The sequence below is a fragment of the Melozone crissalis genome, unplaced genomic scaffold, assembly GCF_028551555.1.
Source record: "Melozone crissalis strain CALT ecotype California unplaced genomic scaffold, PUWL_Pcris_2 ptg000013l_1, whole genome shotgun sequence".
Taxonomy (NCBI): Eukaryota; Metazoa; Chordata; class Aves; order Passeriformes; family Passerellidae; genus Melozone; species Melozone crissalis.
In genome coordinates, this window is record NW_026535791.1 from 11,654,910 (window position 1) to 11,672,838 (window position 17,929).

The window sequence follows — 17,929 nt, forward strand, 5'->3', positions numbered from 1 at the left end:
CCCACTGATACGGAGCTTAAAGTCAGCAAGGTAAGGTCGTCCTGAATACCTGGAGGAAAGTTTCGGTTTTTCCCTGAGCTTCTGCCAAATTCACTATCACCCTCCAGTTTTCAAAACAGAATTTCCTTGGAGCTAGCAGCAAATGAGATGAACCAAAACTGGGGTGAAACCTCCATAACCCCTCTCCCCACAACTCTGAGAAGCAACTCTTCAAGATAAAAGGCCCTTAAGGAAGTCAGCCTGTTAAGCATTAGCTCCCAGACTGATATCCAGCTCTCATTCCTCAAAGTCCTTTTATAGGTCAGACTTCAAGAAAACAGTTAACTCACCCCTACACACACCCAGCTAGACCAGATTAGAAAGAGAAGCTATATTACTCCATCAGGGCACATTATGGTCTGTCACTGAAATTTCACTTGTATATAAGCTCTTATCCACAAAAAAGCTGCTCAAATTCTAATTCTTCTGAGATATATCAGATGCTTTAGGATTACTGTTTGCTTCTTGATGAAGGACTCAGGAAAGAAAAGTGATAAAACCCAGTAAGGCTGCAGAGAATTAATTGGATTTTGTTGACACTACTGCTGTGTTAGGTGGGATGAACACCATCCAAAGATTTGGGATTTGGTCAAACCTGAGGTATCATCTACAGTCAGGTAGCAATATTTTGGTCAGAACACCATTTTAGAGCCTTTAACAAGGGAAGCCTTACAGAGGGCCTCAAAAATTGAATGGGTAAGATGGTAGGCCCCAGCTGAGTGTCTTCTGAGAGCAGCAGTGTGAAGTCCTCTTCATGTGAGCCAAAAACCTATTCCAGATTCCCATCAACTTCAGCAAGTCAGAATACAAAGCACTTGCACACACAGATCTACAGCCAGTGTAGGATCAGGCCTACTACTAGCATAGCCTAGTACAGATAAGAGTGCAAATAACCCAGTCACACTGCTCTTTTCCCCTCCTTTATCTGGGTGCTGCTATAAGATGAAAGCTGTTTTAGAAAAATGTGGCCATAGAAATGGAAAGTAATAATTAAAACCTCCAATGACTGTTTAAGACAACCTAAGAGGAAACTAGGCTGCAAAAGCCACTCCTTTGACAGTTTTACTTCTTGATATCCAGGTTTAGCAAGCACTTTAATAGAAAACTATTACTTACAAGTATTTGTCCAACTCTAGATTCTTCAATAACTTTTTTTCTTCAATAAATTTTTTCTTTCCTTTTGGAATAATGTTCCAGAAGAAATGTTCCCTACTTATGCCCATTAGTCAGCTGAATTTGGGGCAGGGGATGACTTTTTTTTAAAGAGCTCAACTTTTCCCTGGCTAATGCAAGAAAGTTTCTGTAAGTCAAATCTAGCGCAGATAAACTCATCTTAAAGTTGTAGTTCTGTCTCCATCAGGAATAGATTCATCTCACAGGTTATCATCTGATCAAGATACAGAAATCAGAAGGAAATAGGACTTGAAGTAGCTTATGCATATAAACAGCATGGCTCCTCTCCTCAGAGCATGGCTGAAAAATCCAGCATTATATTACCATGAGGCTTTTGGGAAAGCAAAGCAAAGGAAACAAGACAGTTTGGCAACTCTTTCTCTCAAGATCCTTTAGACAGAGATCCTCCCTTTGCTGTCCCTTCCATTTGCTACAATAATGCAACTCTTTCTGCCTTCTTCAGACCCTCCTCTCTTAAGGCTACAGCACACCTTTCCCAAAAAGTGCTGAGTCAGAGCATTTGATGGCCCCACTTCTAGTTACCTCAACTAGTATGTTCAGATCCCCTCTGCCTTTGAGGCAGGGACAGCCTACAACACAACCACTGATGAAAGCTGCCTGTCTATCCTTCATTGGTCTGCACCATGACAAACTATCCCATCCCACAGTCCCATCTGTGATCTCAAATGCACAAATCTGGCTTAAAGGTGCCCAAGAAAATTCTTAGAAGATTATCAAGATAAGAGCTCACACTTACCAGCTGCCATACCACTCTTACCTTGGTATCTCCTTTGCTGCATCAACATCTAAGAAGCAGTATGTCAAATTAATTAACAGGGTGCCCACCACTATACATGCATCCAAAATATTCAGTTTGGACTGGAAATAGTTCCTGAAGCTGAAACCAAGGATAGTTTTAGACAGATGCCATTACAGGTAGCAAAGACTGAAATATATCTCCAAGAAGAGAACAATCTATACAGAGCTACTGCTCGAGACAAGCTCTCCTGCAGTTTTTCTTAACACTAAGCACTGAAGTCTCACTAAGGAAGCAATCTTAGCCCTGATTTACACACAAGTTATGGCAAAGCTGTGTAGCTCCCAGGTGCTCACTTATACTGAAAATACTTAAAGGTTGTTCTATAGAAGGGTAGCCACCAACATACACAGCCAAGAAAAGATGTGGCTATTATCTATGGCCAGACAATCAGCTTACAGGACACCACGTTCATAGTTCAAGCTTGAAGTTTTGCTTCCTTCCTAGCTTGAGGATTTGCCACATGGACTTGACTTTTGCCTATGTCTTACCCTTCAACAAACACCCTCAGGAAAACATCGATGAGAAAGAAGAGTGCTATTGCCAGGGAAACACCTTCAGGAATCTCTGTACCCTTCTTCCTCTCACTGATAGCCAGATCCAGGATCACAACTATAATGTCCACAATGATAAGTACAACTCCAAATACTCTGCAAAGAGAAAAATACAAGGAAGTTTGAGAGGTAGGAATGAACACTTATCTGAACAGCACAAACCCTGATTTCTAAGCTGTTCCAGCAAGAGTGTAATCTCTTACATAGATTGAAGCCTGCTTAATTAGAAGCTGAAGGTTTCCAGCTGCATTTTTAAGTGATATGCACAGAGGCCATCATCTCTGTGGAACCATACATTTATCTCAGACACAACTGTAGTTATTAGTTTATGATTTCACATCAACCTAGAAGCAAGCAGTGCAAACCTGAAAGATTTAAGGCATACAAGTATCATTTCTGCTTTCACCTTACTCAGCTTCCCTTCCTCTCACGACTTAATATAGTCCCTTAAAAATACCTGTCTTTAATGGCTTGCCTTGTCCCAGCACCTAGACTACACACAACTGACCAACTGTTTGCTCAAAGGTGCCAGCAAGAATAAGCCATTAAAAAGGTTTTATCCAAGACAATGACATTTACAGTTCTGACTTTCAGCTCTTCTTGGAGAATGTAGCCGTATCTGTTTAAGTCTTATTTTTCAATTCCAGTACTTTTCTCAAGTTACCTTTCCTGGGAGTGACAAAGGATTCAGTACTTTCAGACAAAGCAAGCTGGAGTTACTGATGTTTATGGGTTCTTAAGTTCTTACACCAGAAATGAGGACTATTTTTACCTTTCCCACATCATTACAAGCTCAAGCTTTTACCTGAATCCGAATGACATCACAAACGGGGCAATTTTTCTTCTAGTTGCACTGCAAGAGAAGAGAACTGACATCAAGACAAGTGACATTTTGCTATAGACATCAGCCACAAGTGCACTGTTACATTCTTTTGTTCACATTCCTTTAGTTTTAGTATTCTGCACAGTAGTAGCTTCTCTAAAATGAGATTACTCAGTTGCATTCATGAAGTATATAGGTTAAGAGAGTACTTGAAAACAGTGCTTTGATCACTTGTTAGAAAACGTATTCATCAGCTTCCAGACCCTAGAAATACAGCAGTATGTACTTATCCATAACATTATTCCATGTCACAATTCCAGTGACACTTGAACTCTGGCTTAGTAAGTTACAAGAAGTGGGTTTATATTGGTCAAAAGGAAGACTGGAAGACAAACATCTCTCAATATATTTCGTTCCATATATTAGCTTATTGTATCAGACCATTTTTTTTCGCAGGCCTGAAAAGAGCTGCACTTGTTAACGGCTCCCATGCCTTTGGAAAAGAGGAATAGAAATCCCACTTCTACTTTAAAAAAGAAACATCAGTTTGGCTTTCAGATTGAAAATCCAAATAATCTTCTAAGAAAAAGTGTTTCTGAAGCCAAGTTCTTCCAGTTGTGAGAATTATCTTCAGTCCTGGCAAGGTCACAGCTCTTGTTCCCAATTACAGTAGATTTTGTTGCCTCTTTGGTATGCTTTAAGCCCTTTGGTTTAGAACAAAGCTTTTATGTAACTCTTTCTGGCTCAAAGCCTCTTTAGATTACACCAAGAACTAAGGTAGAAGTTCTTGGTGTAGAACCTGCAAAACTCAAGTGCTGAGAGTGAAAAAACAGACTGCCTGTCTGTTAAGCAATCCCAAGATAGCTACTGTAAGCATCAAGTCTTTTCTTAGACACTTAGAAGAAAACACCTTTTTACAAGCATATCACTAACAGCAGGACTTCCATTAGTTCTAACATACTGACAAAAAGTACTGATAGATTTGGTGCACTTCAATAACTCAGTTTAAGACAAGGAGGCTAGGTACCTTTGAAGTGCTGAGGCAGCATCTTGCTGAGGTTACTGAATTAACCCACATTTTTCATTATTAGGTTCTTACTCTAAACTAAGGTACAAGGTCTAACCAGCAAACATTTGCATTCTTAAGCTGGAGGTAGACACGTGGGTTATAGTACTCACTATTCCTACAGAAGTCAAGTATGTAATGACATGTCTTGTCCTGAAGGCAGCTTAACATATAGAAGGGTTTTCCTGCTATTTATGAATGCCAGGAAAATGAATGAATGAATATCTAAGGAAACATTGCAATAAGACACTAATGGTTTGCTGGTCTATGTCTGTCCAGTCAAACCTACAACTGTAGTGGGGACACCAAGACTTCAACTCCCACAGTCTGTGGACAAGTACCTCTAACTAGGTACACTACAGACCAAAATATATACACACACCACTCCAATTTGGCCTGCCAACATCTTAAATCAGTTGAAGGAAACATGGCACATTTGATTACATAATTAGCTTAGAGCTTCAGTAAAATACATTTGTAAATTCTGAAATCTAGAAAAACATGTTGTCACCTAGAATAACTGAAATAACAGGCTTAGGCTTACTGTTACTGAGCTGCAGGACTTGCCACTGACTCGACTAAGTTTGCTGTAAGAGTAATGTGAGGTAAACACTGTCAGGAAACAACTGTTTCAAGAACAGAGATAACTACTTGCAGGTTCAGACAACTTAGTCTTGATGTGTGCCACAATGCTTATTCTTATGCTCAGGTTCTCATTCACCTCATTGTCTCACCAGCACTTGTTCTTCTGTGCTCCCACAAAGTCATTCCTTTGGGAAAATTTAATCAATGTGATGTGGACTACCCATTCTCCATAATATGATGGACTTGTGTTCTTGGGTTGGACTTTTATCTCTAGAGGGATAAAGAGGCTTCCACAATTTATTTGTCTTCACTATGTACTAGAAGAAATGTCAATATTAAGCATTTTACTGGGCTTATCTGTACTTTAACAAGCCACCTGCCTTCTTATTTTGGCTCATCAGATTCCACTTCTGGGGGTAAGCAAAGAAATTGATCTATCATTAGCTTACTTGGAGCAGCTGTCTGGTTCATTACTCTCATCACGACCGTTATCAATCTTTACTGTGGCCTCTTCAGTTGTTGCAGAGCTGGCAAAGAAATAATACAAGTCACACACTGATAGAGGTGTCAACTCTGTACATTGCTAAGATTTGTTGTTCCAAAAAAAAGAATTAACTGTCAAGTGAACAGCAGCCTGAGCCAGAGCACAGGCCCAGCACAGACTTCCCCCATATTGGCAAAGCTGAACCCCTTGATTAGTGCTGATCTATTTCCTATTAGCAGCCCTTTTCTCAAAAGTTTTCCCTTTTCCCCCTCAAAAGAGACAGATGAGTTCAGCAGTAGGATAAAGGGCTTTGAAGCAGGGCATCCATGAGTCTGCTAAGGACTCAACAGTTCAGGCTCTAGAAATGCCAGAAAGATGCATATGCAAAATGGCTTCAGAGAGTCCAAGTGACATTAATAATGTTACAGTGACCTTCTTGTACAGAGAATTAATGTTTTCACCAGGAAAAGCCATACCATAGAGATGTTTTTGCACAGAGCAGGATACCAGACAGGAAACTGGAAGACCAGAGCAGCAGCTGAGCTAGTGCTAGAATAGCAGTTTTTTTGGGGAGTGGCTGCTTGCCATAACTTCCTTAAAAGGGTCTCTTCAGATCAAGTTTTTGCTTTTTTGAAGGCCACATGACAATTTCAGAGAAAAAGTATAGCATCAAAATCCAGGAGCCTTATTTCAGTCTTCTCCACAGAAATACTGTGATGCATAATAGCACAGCCACAGTGTTTGCTGAGGCCCTGCCTCTGGTTTCACAGCTTCATGGGCAGGAACAGCTACACACACACATTCAAAATTGATGTTTCCATTCTGTTCTGAGGCAGCCTAGCATGTTTGAAGCATTAGTGTAATAATTTTGAGGATTCAAATATCCTTCATCCTCCACAACAGACCCATGCACCAGCACTGCTGCTGCAGTCTGGGCTCACCACCTTTCAAGCAAGAAGTTTAATAATGCTTCTCCTAGCATCATTCCTAGCTCCTAGTTTCAGAAGCCAGTACTCATGCTCCACCACTTGCACTCTCTATCAGGCTCAGAGGAGAATTATTCTGATGTAGCAATTTTAGCATTCAAGCCTCATTTCCTAGCTCCAGTGTTTCCCATGAAACCTGCCTCATTTTGTTCCTAGAGCTGAAGCAAAGCTTTAGTGATGGATAGGCATTCAGGTTTGCTTCCCAGCTATTCTTACAGAATATTCACTTGGGTGTTTACACTTACTGAACAGCAGAATTGCTTCACTTATTAAAGCCTGCTACTGCTGCAGCAATTTTGCTTCAGGTCACTTGCTTATACTTGCAGACACATGATGTGCACCGAATGCTACCTTCTTATCCTCTACTGTGATTAAAATATGCCACAAAAAGAATGAGAAACAAAAGTGTTTTCAGTTAGGAAGACAATCCTTAACACAAAGATAAAACAGAAGCCCAAGTACACTGTTTCCATAGTGCTCCCACACAAAAATTCAGTTCTAGATAATGCTTTCCTTAGAGGGAGCTTGTTTTGCTGATCATTCTACATCTACTTGTTGCCCAAGACAGAACAAGTGTTCAGCCATAAGCTATTACAATTAGGCTTTGACTATGGGGGTGGAAGAGAGTAAAAGGAGGACATATTAGAAGAAATTGTTTCCTTCACACATACACTCCATACAGAGCACAAGCACAACCTCAGATTTGAGGCTTTTAAAGCGAGCACAGAAAGAGCCTTGCTCTACAAGAGACCTTGACACTCTTGTAAGTCTCTTGACAGTCTGGATGCTGAAAGAGAACACACATTAATACCATGGACTTATTAGATCAGGGATGGAGACCTTGTACTCATTAATCACTTACTAACTACTTACAAGAAGTGAATCAAAACAGTGTGTTTCTCCCAAAGATACCTCTCCTCTCAGACAACAGCACTGGTGGCAGAGGGGAGATAAAAAGACTATGCTATATAACATTCAGACACTCCATCATTATTCCCTTTGTTGTATTTTAAGCACTAAGGACCTAAAGACACAGCACATATTCAATCCCAAGCCCCCTTGCTGGCACAGTAATTTCACTCACCCAGTTGATTCTCTTGGCTGGATCCCTTGTTCATACCTCACAGCTGTCATTTTGCTTGCTGTTGTTGTTGTTTTGCTGACCTGAAGAGAAGCACACCGAGTTGAAGTGAGACAGTACAAGAAACTGTGAATAGCAGCATCCTATAGTAGCCTCACAGTCCCAACAGCCATCCTACTGCTTCATTTCCACTATTTCCCCCTATGGTTGACAAAGCGCAATCTTTCAGCTGTAACACTGGTGAGAGTCAAGGCATTCAGCCCTCTGATGAAGGGCTTTTGACTACACCAAACATACCACAGCGATAACAGCATCTGTACCTCACGATGAGGCATTTCGCCCTGCTTCAAGCTCTGAAGCGCAGAGGAGCCCCAGCCGGCACCTCCGGGGGAGCTGCGGGCGCGGGCTGAGCCGCAGGGAGCCGCTCCGGGCGCCGCCTCCCGCCGCACCCCAGCTGCCCGCACGGGAGGCCCGCACTCGCTCCCGCTGCACCCCGCTGGCTCAGAGCCCCCCGAGCCCTCCCCCTACCTCACCTCGGCGCGGCCGCCGGCCTCCAAGCCGAGCCTGGACACCGCCCCCGGCGCCCCGCGGACTCAGCGGAAAGTTGGGTTAAACTTCCTGAGGGCTGTATGCCGGCGGGCCCTCCCTCCCTCCCGCCCACCTCCGCGCCGCGCCGCCAGCTGGTGTCACCCACCGAGCTGTAGCGCGGAGTTCGAACACGCCTCACGGCCCCCGCGGTGCGGACAAAGGGCTCGGCGGCGTTGTCCAGCTGCCCCTGGGCCGGGCCGGCCCGGTCCGGGCTGGGCTCGGCGGACCCGTCCGCTGCCATGATAACGGCCCCGGCGGCCCGCGCCGCCCCGCACGGCCCGCACTGCCCGCACAGGCCGCGGGCGGGCAGCGGGGCTCCCCGTGCCCCCGGAGGGGCGTTCGTGCGCCATACCGGACTGGGTCGGGGTGCCCGTCTGCTGCAGGGTGGGAAGGGCCTGCCGAGGCATCTGGGCAGGCTGGAGCGATGGGCTGAGACCCAACAGGGTGAGGTGCAACACGGCCAAATTCCAGGTGCTGCCCTTGGGTCACAACCAGCCCAGGCAGCGCTGCAGGCCGGGGGCAGAGGGGCTGGAAAGCTGCCGGGCAGAAAAGGACCTGGGGGTGCTGGATGGTAGCGGCTGGACGTGAGCCAGAGTGTGCCCAGGTGGCCAAGAAGGCCAATGCATCCCGGCCTGTACCAGCAGTAGCGTGGCCAGCAGGACCAGGGCAGTGAGTTCAGCACTAGTGAGGCCACACCTCCCCAGTGTTGTGTGTCCAATTCTGGGCCCCTAAATTCAGGGAGGACGCTGAGGTGCTGGAGTGTGTCCGGAGAAGGCAACAGAGGTGGTGATGGATCTGGAGCACAAGTGCTACAAGGTGTGCCTGGGGTTATTTAGCCTGAACAGGAGGAACTCAGGAGACATCGCTCTCAAGACTGCCTGAAAGGAGGGTGGAGCCGGGTGGGGGTCAGCCTCTTCTCCCAAGTAAATAGGGACAGGACAAGAAGATACACTCTGAAGCTGGGAAGTTTAGGTTGGACATTAGGAAGAAAGTCTTCACAGAAGGAGACATTGGAACAGACTGCCCAGGGAGTTGGTGGATTCACCATCTCTGGAGGAGTTCAAGACTGGACATGGCACCTTAGTGCCATTGTCTAAGTGACATGGGCGTGTTCAGACATAGGTTTGGCTCGATGATTGCTAAGGTCTTTTCCAAGACTTTCCAAGTATTTTCTAATTGATTCTGTAGCTCTGTGTGGGGTCACACTGCCCCCAGCCCACCAGACCCCAGCCAGCCCCACCATCTGCTTCCAAGTCCCAGCCTCGCAGTTTTTGTAAACTTTTCTGCTGCTGTGGTTTGATGCCTCTCAGTGCCTTTCCCATAGTACGATAGCTTTGAGGGGCTGCACTCGAGGTCGGGCAGGGCTGCAGGCCAGCCAGTCCCCACAGCCTGGGGCAGCTCTTGCCATCATCCAGGGCAGAGCATCCCAGTGAGCACTTGGATTTTCACACGGCATCGAGCATTTAGGTTTTCGCAGGATCGGAGCCTCCAGAATGCGATGTGATACCCTGTGCTCTGCAGAGGCTTCACGCCACCTCGTTACCAACCAGCAAGCGAGGAGCAGTCCCTGGGCATCCCGCGGTGCAGCAGTGCTGCTGCCGCTGCTGAGGCCGGGGCTGCTTTGCGCTGGGGAGGCTTTCTGCAGGGCGATCGACACCAGAGGGAGCCCAAAGCGAGCTTTTAGCGCTGCTCCCTGGGCTGCTGGGGCTTGGGGCTTAACTGATGGCCGGAGCCTGCCCGGATGCTCCCTGCCCAAGAGAAATAAAACCCTTAAGGTGAGTGCTGAGAATAGGGAACATTTCTGAGCACTAGACTGAAGAGAAATTTTTCCCTTCAAATATGCATATGTATAAATATATAATGTCTAGTACAGTGGTAGCAAGTAACAGAAACAGAATCACAGAATATCTGGAGTTGGAAGGATCCACAAGGATCATCAAAGTCCAACTGCTGTCCCACTCCTGACACTTCAAGTATCCTGACAGTGTTGCCCACACATTTCTAGAGTTCTGTCAGGCTTAGTACCACTTCCCTGGGAGCCTGTCCAGTGCCCAATCACCCTCTGGGTCAAAAACCATTTTCCAATATCCAGCCTAGCGCTTCTCAGACACCTTCAGATCATTCCCTCAGATCTGGTCACTGGGCATGAGAGTGAAGAGATCAGTGCCCACCCCTCCCCTTCCCCTCATGAGGAACATGTAGACAGCATTGTGGTCTCCCCTCAGTCTCCTCCAGGCTGAGCACACCAAGTGACTTCACCCACTCCTCATGTGGCTTCCCCTCAAGGCCCTTCACCATCCTCATTGCCCTTCTTCGGACACTCCCTAACAGCTTAATGTCTTGTTTATATTGTGTCACCCAGAACCGCTCCCAGCACTCAAGGTGAGGCAGCCCCAGCTCAGAGCAGAGAGGGACAATCCCCTCCCTTGCCCAGCTGGTGATGCTGTGCTTGATGCACCCAGGACAGGGTTGGCCCTCCTGGCTGCCAGGGCACTGCTGGTTCAGATTCAGCTTGCCATTATTAAACTTCATGAGGTTGTTGCGAAGTATCTTTGGTATAGTCAGATAATTATGTATTTGAGAAGCAGCTAAACAAGGATGGAAACTAAGTCTGATGATGAGAAGAAACATTCAATTAATTTTTTCTTAGTTATAAAAAAAATTACATGTGCAGTGTAGGGAAATAAAACAAAGGGAACTTGTAATTGAGAGAACAAAGAGCATTTAGTTAGAGAAGACTATTCAGTCAAGGCAGGAAAGATGTTACAAAGTTTGTAAAAGTGTAACAAGTAGCAGGTGCACGGTAGTTTGTAGAAAGGACTTCTATAAGCATTTATCTTTGAGAGAAAAATCTGATGTTGCTATTAGGGAATTGATCATGAATATTACTGGTTAGCAAGCTTAATAATAATTATACTTTTGGCTATCCAGGCTCATGCTATTCTAACTCAGTGGTGAAAATATTATAGAAGTTATGTGCACTTTTAATAAACATCTCTGGTTATACCACGATGGGGGACCATGTTTCTCTCATGCACTTGCAGTGCAGGTTACTGAGGACAGTCCTTTCCTTACCTGTGGAGCAGGTGGGGATGCTGTGAGTTACTCTCAGCAGGGATTTACATCTGTGGAGCACCTTCACGGTGGAAGTGGTGAGGGCAGGCCCACATCAGAAAGCAGTGTTGAAATACAAAAGTCCAGTTTCCCCTCTCCTGGGCTCTGGAAGCACCAAGGTGTGAAGGCAGTTTAGGTATTGAAGTGGACTTCTCACCAAACAACCCGCAAAAAACAGCCAAAGGAGGGGCTGGAGGTGGGAGGCTTCCAGTTTGGTACCTGGGCTGAATTCCAGGGCTGGCCAGCTAAAGGTGCACTTCAAAAGGAAGAACAGCTCTTCCCAGTTTTCATCACATGGATAGATGCTGCATTGCCAGTGAGTTTCATGAGTTTCCTGAGTTTCCTGGTGGTTGGTCTATTTTCTTAAGACCCTTATTTCTGGACTCAGATGACTAAAATAAAAACACTACCTTTTTACTAATAAAATTAAATTTCTATCTCTCAGCTGGTAAAGCATAGGAACAAGATCCAAGATTCATAAAGACAAAATAAAAAGGAAGCACTGAAAGTGTTATGTTTTTGCATTCAAGACTTGTAAATATTTTTCATTTTATTTTGCTGGTTAAGTCATGATACTGATATTTAACAACCCTTGAGAATCCAGTTCTGCTCCTCTGACAATTGTCCATCAGTGTAAAATAGCTGAATTGTCAAAAATGAAAAAAGATTTAAATATTTAGTAAATAATCCAGTTACATACTGGCTAAAGAGCAGGATTAAGTACGCATTTCTCAGAGGGGTGATGACATACTTTGCATTCCAAAAATAACAGAGAAGGTGGTAAACAGAATCTCTTAACTTGACAGATTTTTAAATTGGTAGGTATTGCTCTTCTGTATCTGATTCTTTTAAGACAGGCAAGAAAAATATTACATTTTTATTAAGCCTTGAGATTGCAGAAATATGAAGATAAGTGGGTAAAAAATGAATTCTCTGCCAGTATTAAAAACAGGTAGACCAGATGACCTGATGGTGATAGCTTTTCATCTTGGCTCTGCTCCCTGAGAAGGGGGAGCAGAATAGAAAGAGGGTTTAGACTAATAAAATATTAAAGAAGTTTAATAGTAGAAGCAAAAATAATTATATTAATAATAATTGTAAATCAACATGGCGATTAGGGAAAATAATTGTGCTCACTGTATTTCTAAAAGAAGATTGCAAGTTTTACTGCTAAAATAAAAATATTTTGTTGCTTCTGTAAGCAACTGACTGGCTAGAAAATAACTTTGATTAAAAAGGTTCAATCAACCCATTTCACATAGATGTAAGTGCAGCACACTAGTATTAAAATAACTAAAAGATAAACCATCCTTAAGCAATTATTTTCCTGAGAGATTCTGCAGGGATTGGGTGTTGTCTTGCACTGTTTAATGTTGTGTTGTTTTGTTTTAAACCATGGCCTGGATAAGATCCTGAGTGATGAAGTTTGCAGCTGACACAGAGGTTGTAACTGTGGTCAGATAGAATAAGAACGGCTGCCTGGCACTGAGTAAAGTGTGACTTACATCCACTGTCAATCTCAGAACACAAGACCTCAGGATAATGTTTGGTACCCTTGGTACCTGAAGGACCATGCAACACGTGTTTAAAACATTCTAGTCCCTTAGAGTCCCTCTAACTCCCAGAAAGGCACCTGCCACCTGCATGGCCTGTGTGTGCACATGTTGAAAAGCTGGCAGGCATTTCTGGACTGACTTCTCAGGTGTTGTGAGTCACAGTCATGCTGACTGCACCAGGTAACACCGTGCAGGTCACACTTGGAGCATCAGTGACAGAGGAAGTCAGGTAACCCTGAAAAGTCCTGGAGAAGCAGCAGGGATTAGCCAGTGACAGATGATTGTGGCATGTAGCTCTGTGACAAAAGGAATGATATCCTTGAATCCACAAACAGGAAAGATTTTGGAAAGGTTGCCTGAGCTCTTTGTATGGCTCTTAATGCGAGTGACTTAATCACAGTCAGACAGGGCTGGATCTGGAAAAAGGACAAGGTGCCCCAGAAGAAGTATACACAGACTCACACCATCAACATTTATGACTACAAAGGTATTTGTTCAGCAATTGCCTAACCTTTGAGACAGTTAAATTGATGTGGCACTTCTCTGTTGTGCTGCAGAGATCCCTCCAGAACCTGCAGTTCTGCTCCTGTCCTGGCCACATATCTCTGCTGCTTGTCCCTGCCTAGGTGGATCAAGCTCCCAAATCTAGGCAGAGTGCTGCAGTTCCTGGAGCCCCCTCAACATGCCCAGTGAGACCACCTCCACCACACCCTGTCATACACCACCCACAGCTCTTCTCACCTCTGTCTGCTTGTTCTACATTAAACTGCCCTGAATGCAATCTCTCCAGGAGCAGAACTTGTTCCTGCTTTTCCTCTCCATGCCAGCCAAATGCCCTGCTCACAAGTGTGCTGTGCTTGTGCCATGTTCCTCAGCCCTGCCTAGGAAAAGCTCCAGAGCAGCTCCTCACTCCATGACCCTGCTGGGTGTCCTGCACACACACCCTCAGCCAAAGCAGATAATGGGGGTTTGGACTCCCAGCCAGGAGCAAGCACACAGCCTCTGTGATTGGACCTAACCTTTAGGGGGGAAAATGGCTTTTGGCAGCAGAGGGCTCTTCCCCTTCTCAGAGTAAGGCATCATGAAATTAAAAGGCTGCAGGATGAGACTTGGAAGATTCAAACTCAGGGCAAAAAAAAAAAAAAAAAAAGCACAATGCAATTAATTAAAAAGTGGGATAACATGCTAGGGTTTGTGGCTGGTTCTTCTGCACTAAATATTTTGCAGCAAAATCAAAGGGACCTTCCAGTTCAAATGGGAGTGAATTAGGTCAGGGAAGTTCTCTGACCTGAAGCAGGTAGAAGATCATGGAATCCACATACTCTCTCTAGTCTTGTGATTAATTCCCTTTGGTACAGCTATTCCTGACATGGGATTGCTGGGACCTGTGCTTGCCCTCAGGAACTTACAAAATAATTACATTTGTTGTGTCAACCCATTAGATACTCATAGGCTGCATGCAGACTCATTAGTTAAACTGAATTATGTATTTGCTCTTTGAACGTTATCAAAATATTCAGATCTAGCATGTTTCATGGCTTGCCACTACTGCTGCTGCTTTGTACACAGATTTCTGTGGTTACTCCTGGCTTACCAAGCACAGACTTTTCATGCGCAAATGCCGGTTTCGGTTATTTCACAGGTTGAAACTATGGTGGCTGATGTCATCCTGGTCTTTTCATTTCAGCTTACTTTTGATGAAACCCTTTATTGTTAGATTAAAATACAATAAATATTTGTTTCAGATCTCATTTATTAACTTTGTTTTAAAAAAGCTGGCAGCCTAGATTCCTGCAGAGATGTACACTAGCTCAAACATCAAGGGCGTGCAGGGCCCTGGTAGGTACCTCCACACCTGCAGTGCCTGCACAGGAGCCTGGTCTGCAGTCTATCCCAGAGAGCAGGGTGTTCATGGAGGGTGGCATGTGATAGGAAAGTATAAAAATAATGCAAATGCATAGTGCACCTGGATTCATTGCAAATAATCTGTTTGTCTTTGAGCTGCGTCCAGACTACCCTGTATTTTCCTAGAGCACAGGTAGGCAGTCAGACTCTTGCTGTGAAATCCTCAGGTCTCTCTACCTCCTTTGAAGCCTGGAGCAGTCTGCCTCATTTCTTGCCTTTCCCCTTTAAGAACAAGCAACCAACAAGAAACCGGTCTTGGGAGAGTTTTGACATGCCACTACTGTCTTCCAGCTGCAGTGATGTTCCTTTAGGCTCTGAAGGTGTTAATATCCATCAGGTGCCATGTTCCTGTGTTCATTCCAAGCCATTTTTCCCCCATAACTCTAGGAATATCCCCAGAGCCGTGCTCTTCAGTCACATTTACCCACCAGTTTGGGTGTGCTGGTATTGCATTTAATGTGTGAATAATAGTTTTTTCAGCACCTTCATACTTTGGCTGGAAGGAAGGTGGAGGACAGCAAAGTAGGAAGGTTTTTAGTTAATGAGACTGTTATTTTTTGCTGACAAGATCACTGAGCATCTTAAGAAAAGGGAATCTGATATCCTTCCAAGAAACTAAACAGGAATTTGCATTCCTGAATATTTGTGAAGCATGCGTATTCCAGGAAAAAAACCACAACCCAGTATTTATTGTCACATTGCCTAGGGATTTCAACATCTGTGAGGAAACATTGGTGATCACACAGTGTCCACATTCTTTATGATGACTTGGTTATTTTAGCTCCAAGCCAGTGGAGCAGTACCTGAAGACACTCTCCTGCTAGATCCCCCCTCACGTGAACTCAGCCTCATGGCAACCCCTCTCTTGTGCTTCAGATATTCCTAAAGCTCTCTCTAGCCTGGGAAAATAAGTTAATCATGAAACAGGTATGCAAGAACCATGTTCCAGCTGAATGGGATTTTCACATGCAGATGTTGCTGAGGCAAACATTGGTGGAGACCTAGAGGCAGCGTGAGTGCTCCAGATGTCTTGGCTCTGAGATGTTTTGGCAGCCACTGAGCAAGGGTTGGAGATTGAGTCCTGTTCCTGCAAAGCTGCAGTGACAGAGCACACATGTGAGTTTCACTGGCACTGCAGTTTCACTCTCCCTTCTGCCCTGAGACCAGCAGAACTCAATGCTGTGAGGCCTGATGCTCCTTAATCTTATGGCCCTGCAGACAGCTGCAGGCACTGACTGTGCACCCACACCCCAACTCCAACACTGACACCACAGCCTCAGCCCTGTCTCTGATCCCACCTAGGATCAGGAGATGCTCACAGGCCAATGAGATTTTTGGCCACCTTTTAGACAAGAGCATAAATGGTTGCACAGCAGGTTGAGCACTGTCTGGATGGGTCCAGATGAGAAAGAGTTGCTGCTGCTGGTGAAAGCCCCAGGGGATGATGTGCAGCCTCCCTGTGCTCCAGTGCATGGTACCTGCACACCCTGCTGCCAACTGCAGTTCCTGGCCAAAGGGGCAGAAAAAAGGGCCAAGTACCCACTAGGGAGAAGAGGAAACATTTCACTCAATTTCATAGCTGTCAAAACCAGTCTTAAACTGGGGCTAGAAAACAAGTGAGAAGAAAAGCACTGCTTACATAATCCTTTGGTAGTGGAATGAATCAGGGTTCTTGTGGGAGAAGAGGAATGCAGTTTTAAAGGAATAAACAGCATTCATGTAGCTGGTAGTAGCTGGATAGTCCTGCTTTCCTGAAGAGCAGCACAGGCATTTGCCATGGGTTTATGTGTCTTTTGTGCCCATGGTCTCTCCTCTGAAGAAAACTCTGTAAAATGGAGCATTCCTGCTGTTTTCTTTAAAATAATCTGTAATTCCTTGGCCATAATACAAAGGGAGGCACCCATCTGTTTGGTTTTGTGGTTTTTTTCTCTTTTCCACAAATGTCCTTGTTTGTGTTAACTAGCAAATCTAATCATCCAGCTCACAGGAGAGTTACACAACCCTCCTGAGATTTCAGTCTAACAGCAAGTCTTGCTTAATACTCCCTCCCACATTTGCTTCTTGCTTCAGATTTGCAGCTTCTTTGGCATTACAGCTGTGCTCTTATAAAACAGATTAAACAGCAAAAGGAATGCTGAATGGAAAAGCTGTGTTATTTCCACCTTGCAGGACTTGCTGAAATGATCCTGGCTGGGTTAAAACACGAGCTGAAACTCCCACAGGGCGCATTAGTCTGAGTGATTCACATAAACACTCAAAGAAGTCAGTCTTGGTTGAACTTCCTAGTCAAGGTAGGTAATAGTACACCAGCAGCAGAGCCCCTCTCCCCTCTCCTTTAGAGAACATGGTTGATAGAAGCCTTCTGCTGTTTACTCTCACTGGGAAGCAGCAAGATGAGAACTGTCTTTTTTCTGTTGTTACTCCCTGGGTAACAACAGAAAACTTGGGGCTTGGGTAACTCTTTCACATTAGGAACTGATATGCCTTTTCTGTGATACTGCCTAGTGCTGTGAAACATTCTTCCTCTGTGCCCTTGATGTAGGTCATCTGGAGAGGAAAATCTCATCAACCCCTTGAAATGCAGCCACGTTTATGATCACTTTCTTTTGCAGTTGACTTTTAGGGGAGATAATCTTTCCGGGAGGAGGTCTGAAGAAAGGCAAGTTACAGGTATGTGCATTTCATGTGTCTTGGTAAAGGTGTAGATGGAGTTGCTTTCTTTCTCTCTGCTCTGCACTGTCTGGTTTCCGGGAGCTGTCACTCATCCCACCCTTCCTGGTAATTTTTGCTGTCACCAGTGGGCACTGCATGGGGCATCTACCTGCATGTCATCTTTTATGGGCAACTTCTGTGGAGCTCTTCTTCCCTCAGCTTGCTTTGAGCCCTGCCTGCCCATCTTGGCAGAGGGCTCCTCTGTTGCAGCAGCTTTGGTGGTTTGGAAGCAGCTCTAGGATCAGCTGCTGCAGGGATGCTGATAGAGCCACAGCTGAAACAAAGCACATCACTCAGAGCACAGAGCTGGGGAGCAAAGTTTCTGCAGCACTTCCAGATGCGAAGCAGGGGAGTTGGGTTTAGCCTAGTTTTCAGATTTCCTTTTCTTTCTGATTTTGTTGGGTTTTTTTAAAAGCACGATGCAAGCACACTGAGAACAATTTGTA

The 17,929-nt window shown here is 44.8% G+C and overlaps 1 protein-coding gene across 2 annotated transcripts in view; it reads right to left on the minus strand.

Annotated features, from left to right (window-relative positions):
* LOC128934163 (phosphatidylinositol 3,4,5-trisphosphate 3-phosphatase TPTE2-like) overlaps positions 1-8,178 on the minus strand; it is a 35,353-nt gene extending 27,175 nt beyond the window's left edge. For both annotated transcript variants that reach the window (XM_054271593.1, XM_054271592.1), the window contains exons 1-6: positions 8,142-8,178; positions 7,612-7,691; positions 5,507-5,584; positions 3,389-3,436; positions 2,521-2,679; positions 1,991-2,110 (exon numbers count right to left, since the gene is read on the minus strand). In XM_054271593.1, coding sequence (XP_054127568.1) covers positions 1,991-2,110; positions 2,521-2,679; positions 3,389-3,436; positions 5,507-5,584; positions 7,612-7,661 — 455 coding nt within the window. In that variant the 5' untranslated portion in view covers positions 7,662-7,691; positions 8,142-8,178. The remainder of the gene's footprint in view (positions 1-1,990; positions 2,111-2,520; positions 2,680-3,388; positions 3,437-5,506; positions 5,585-7,611; positions 7,692-8,141) is intronic.
* Between the last annotated feature and the right edge of the window lie 9,751 nt (positions 8,179-17,929).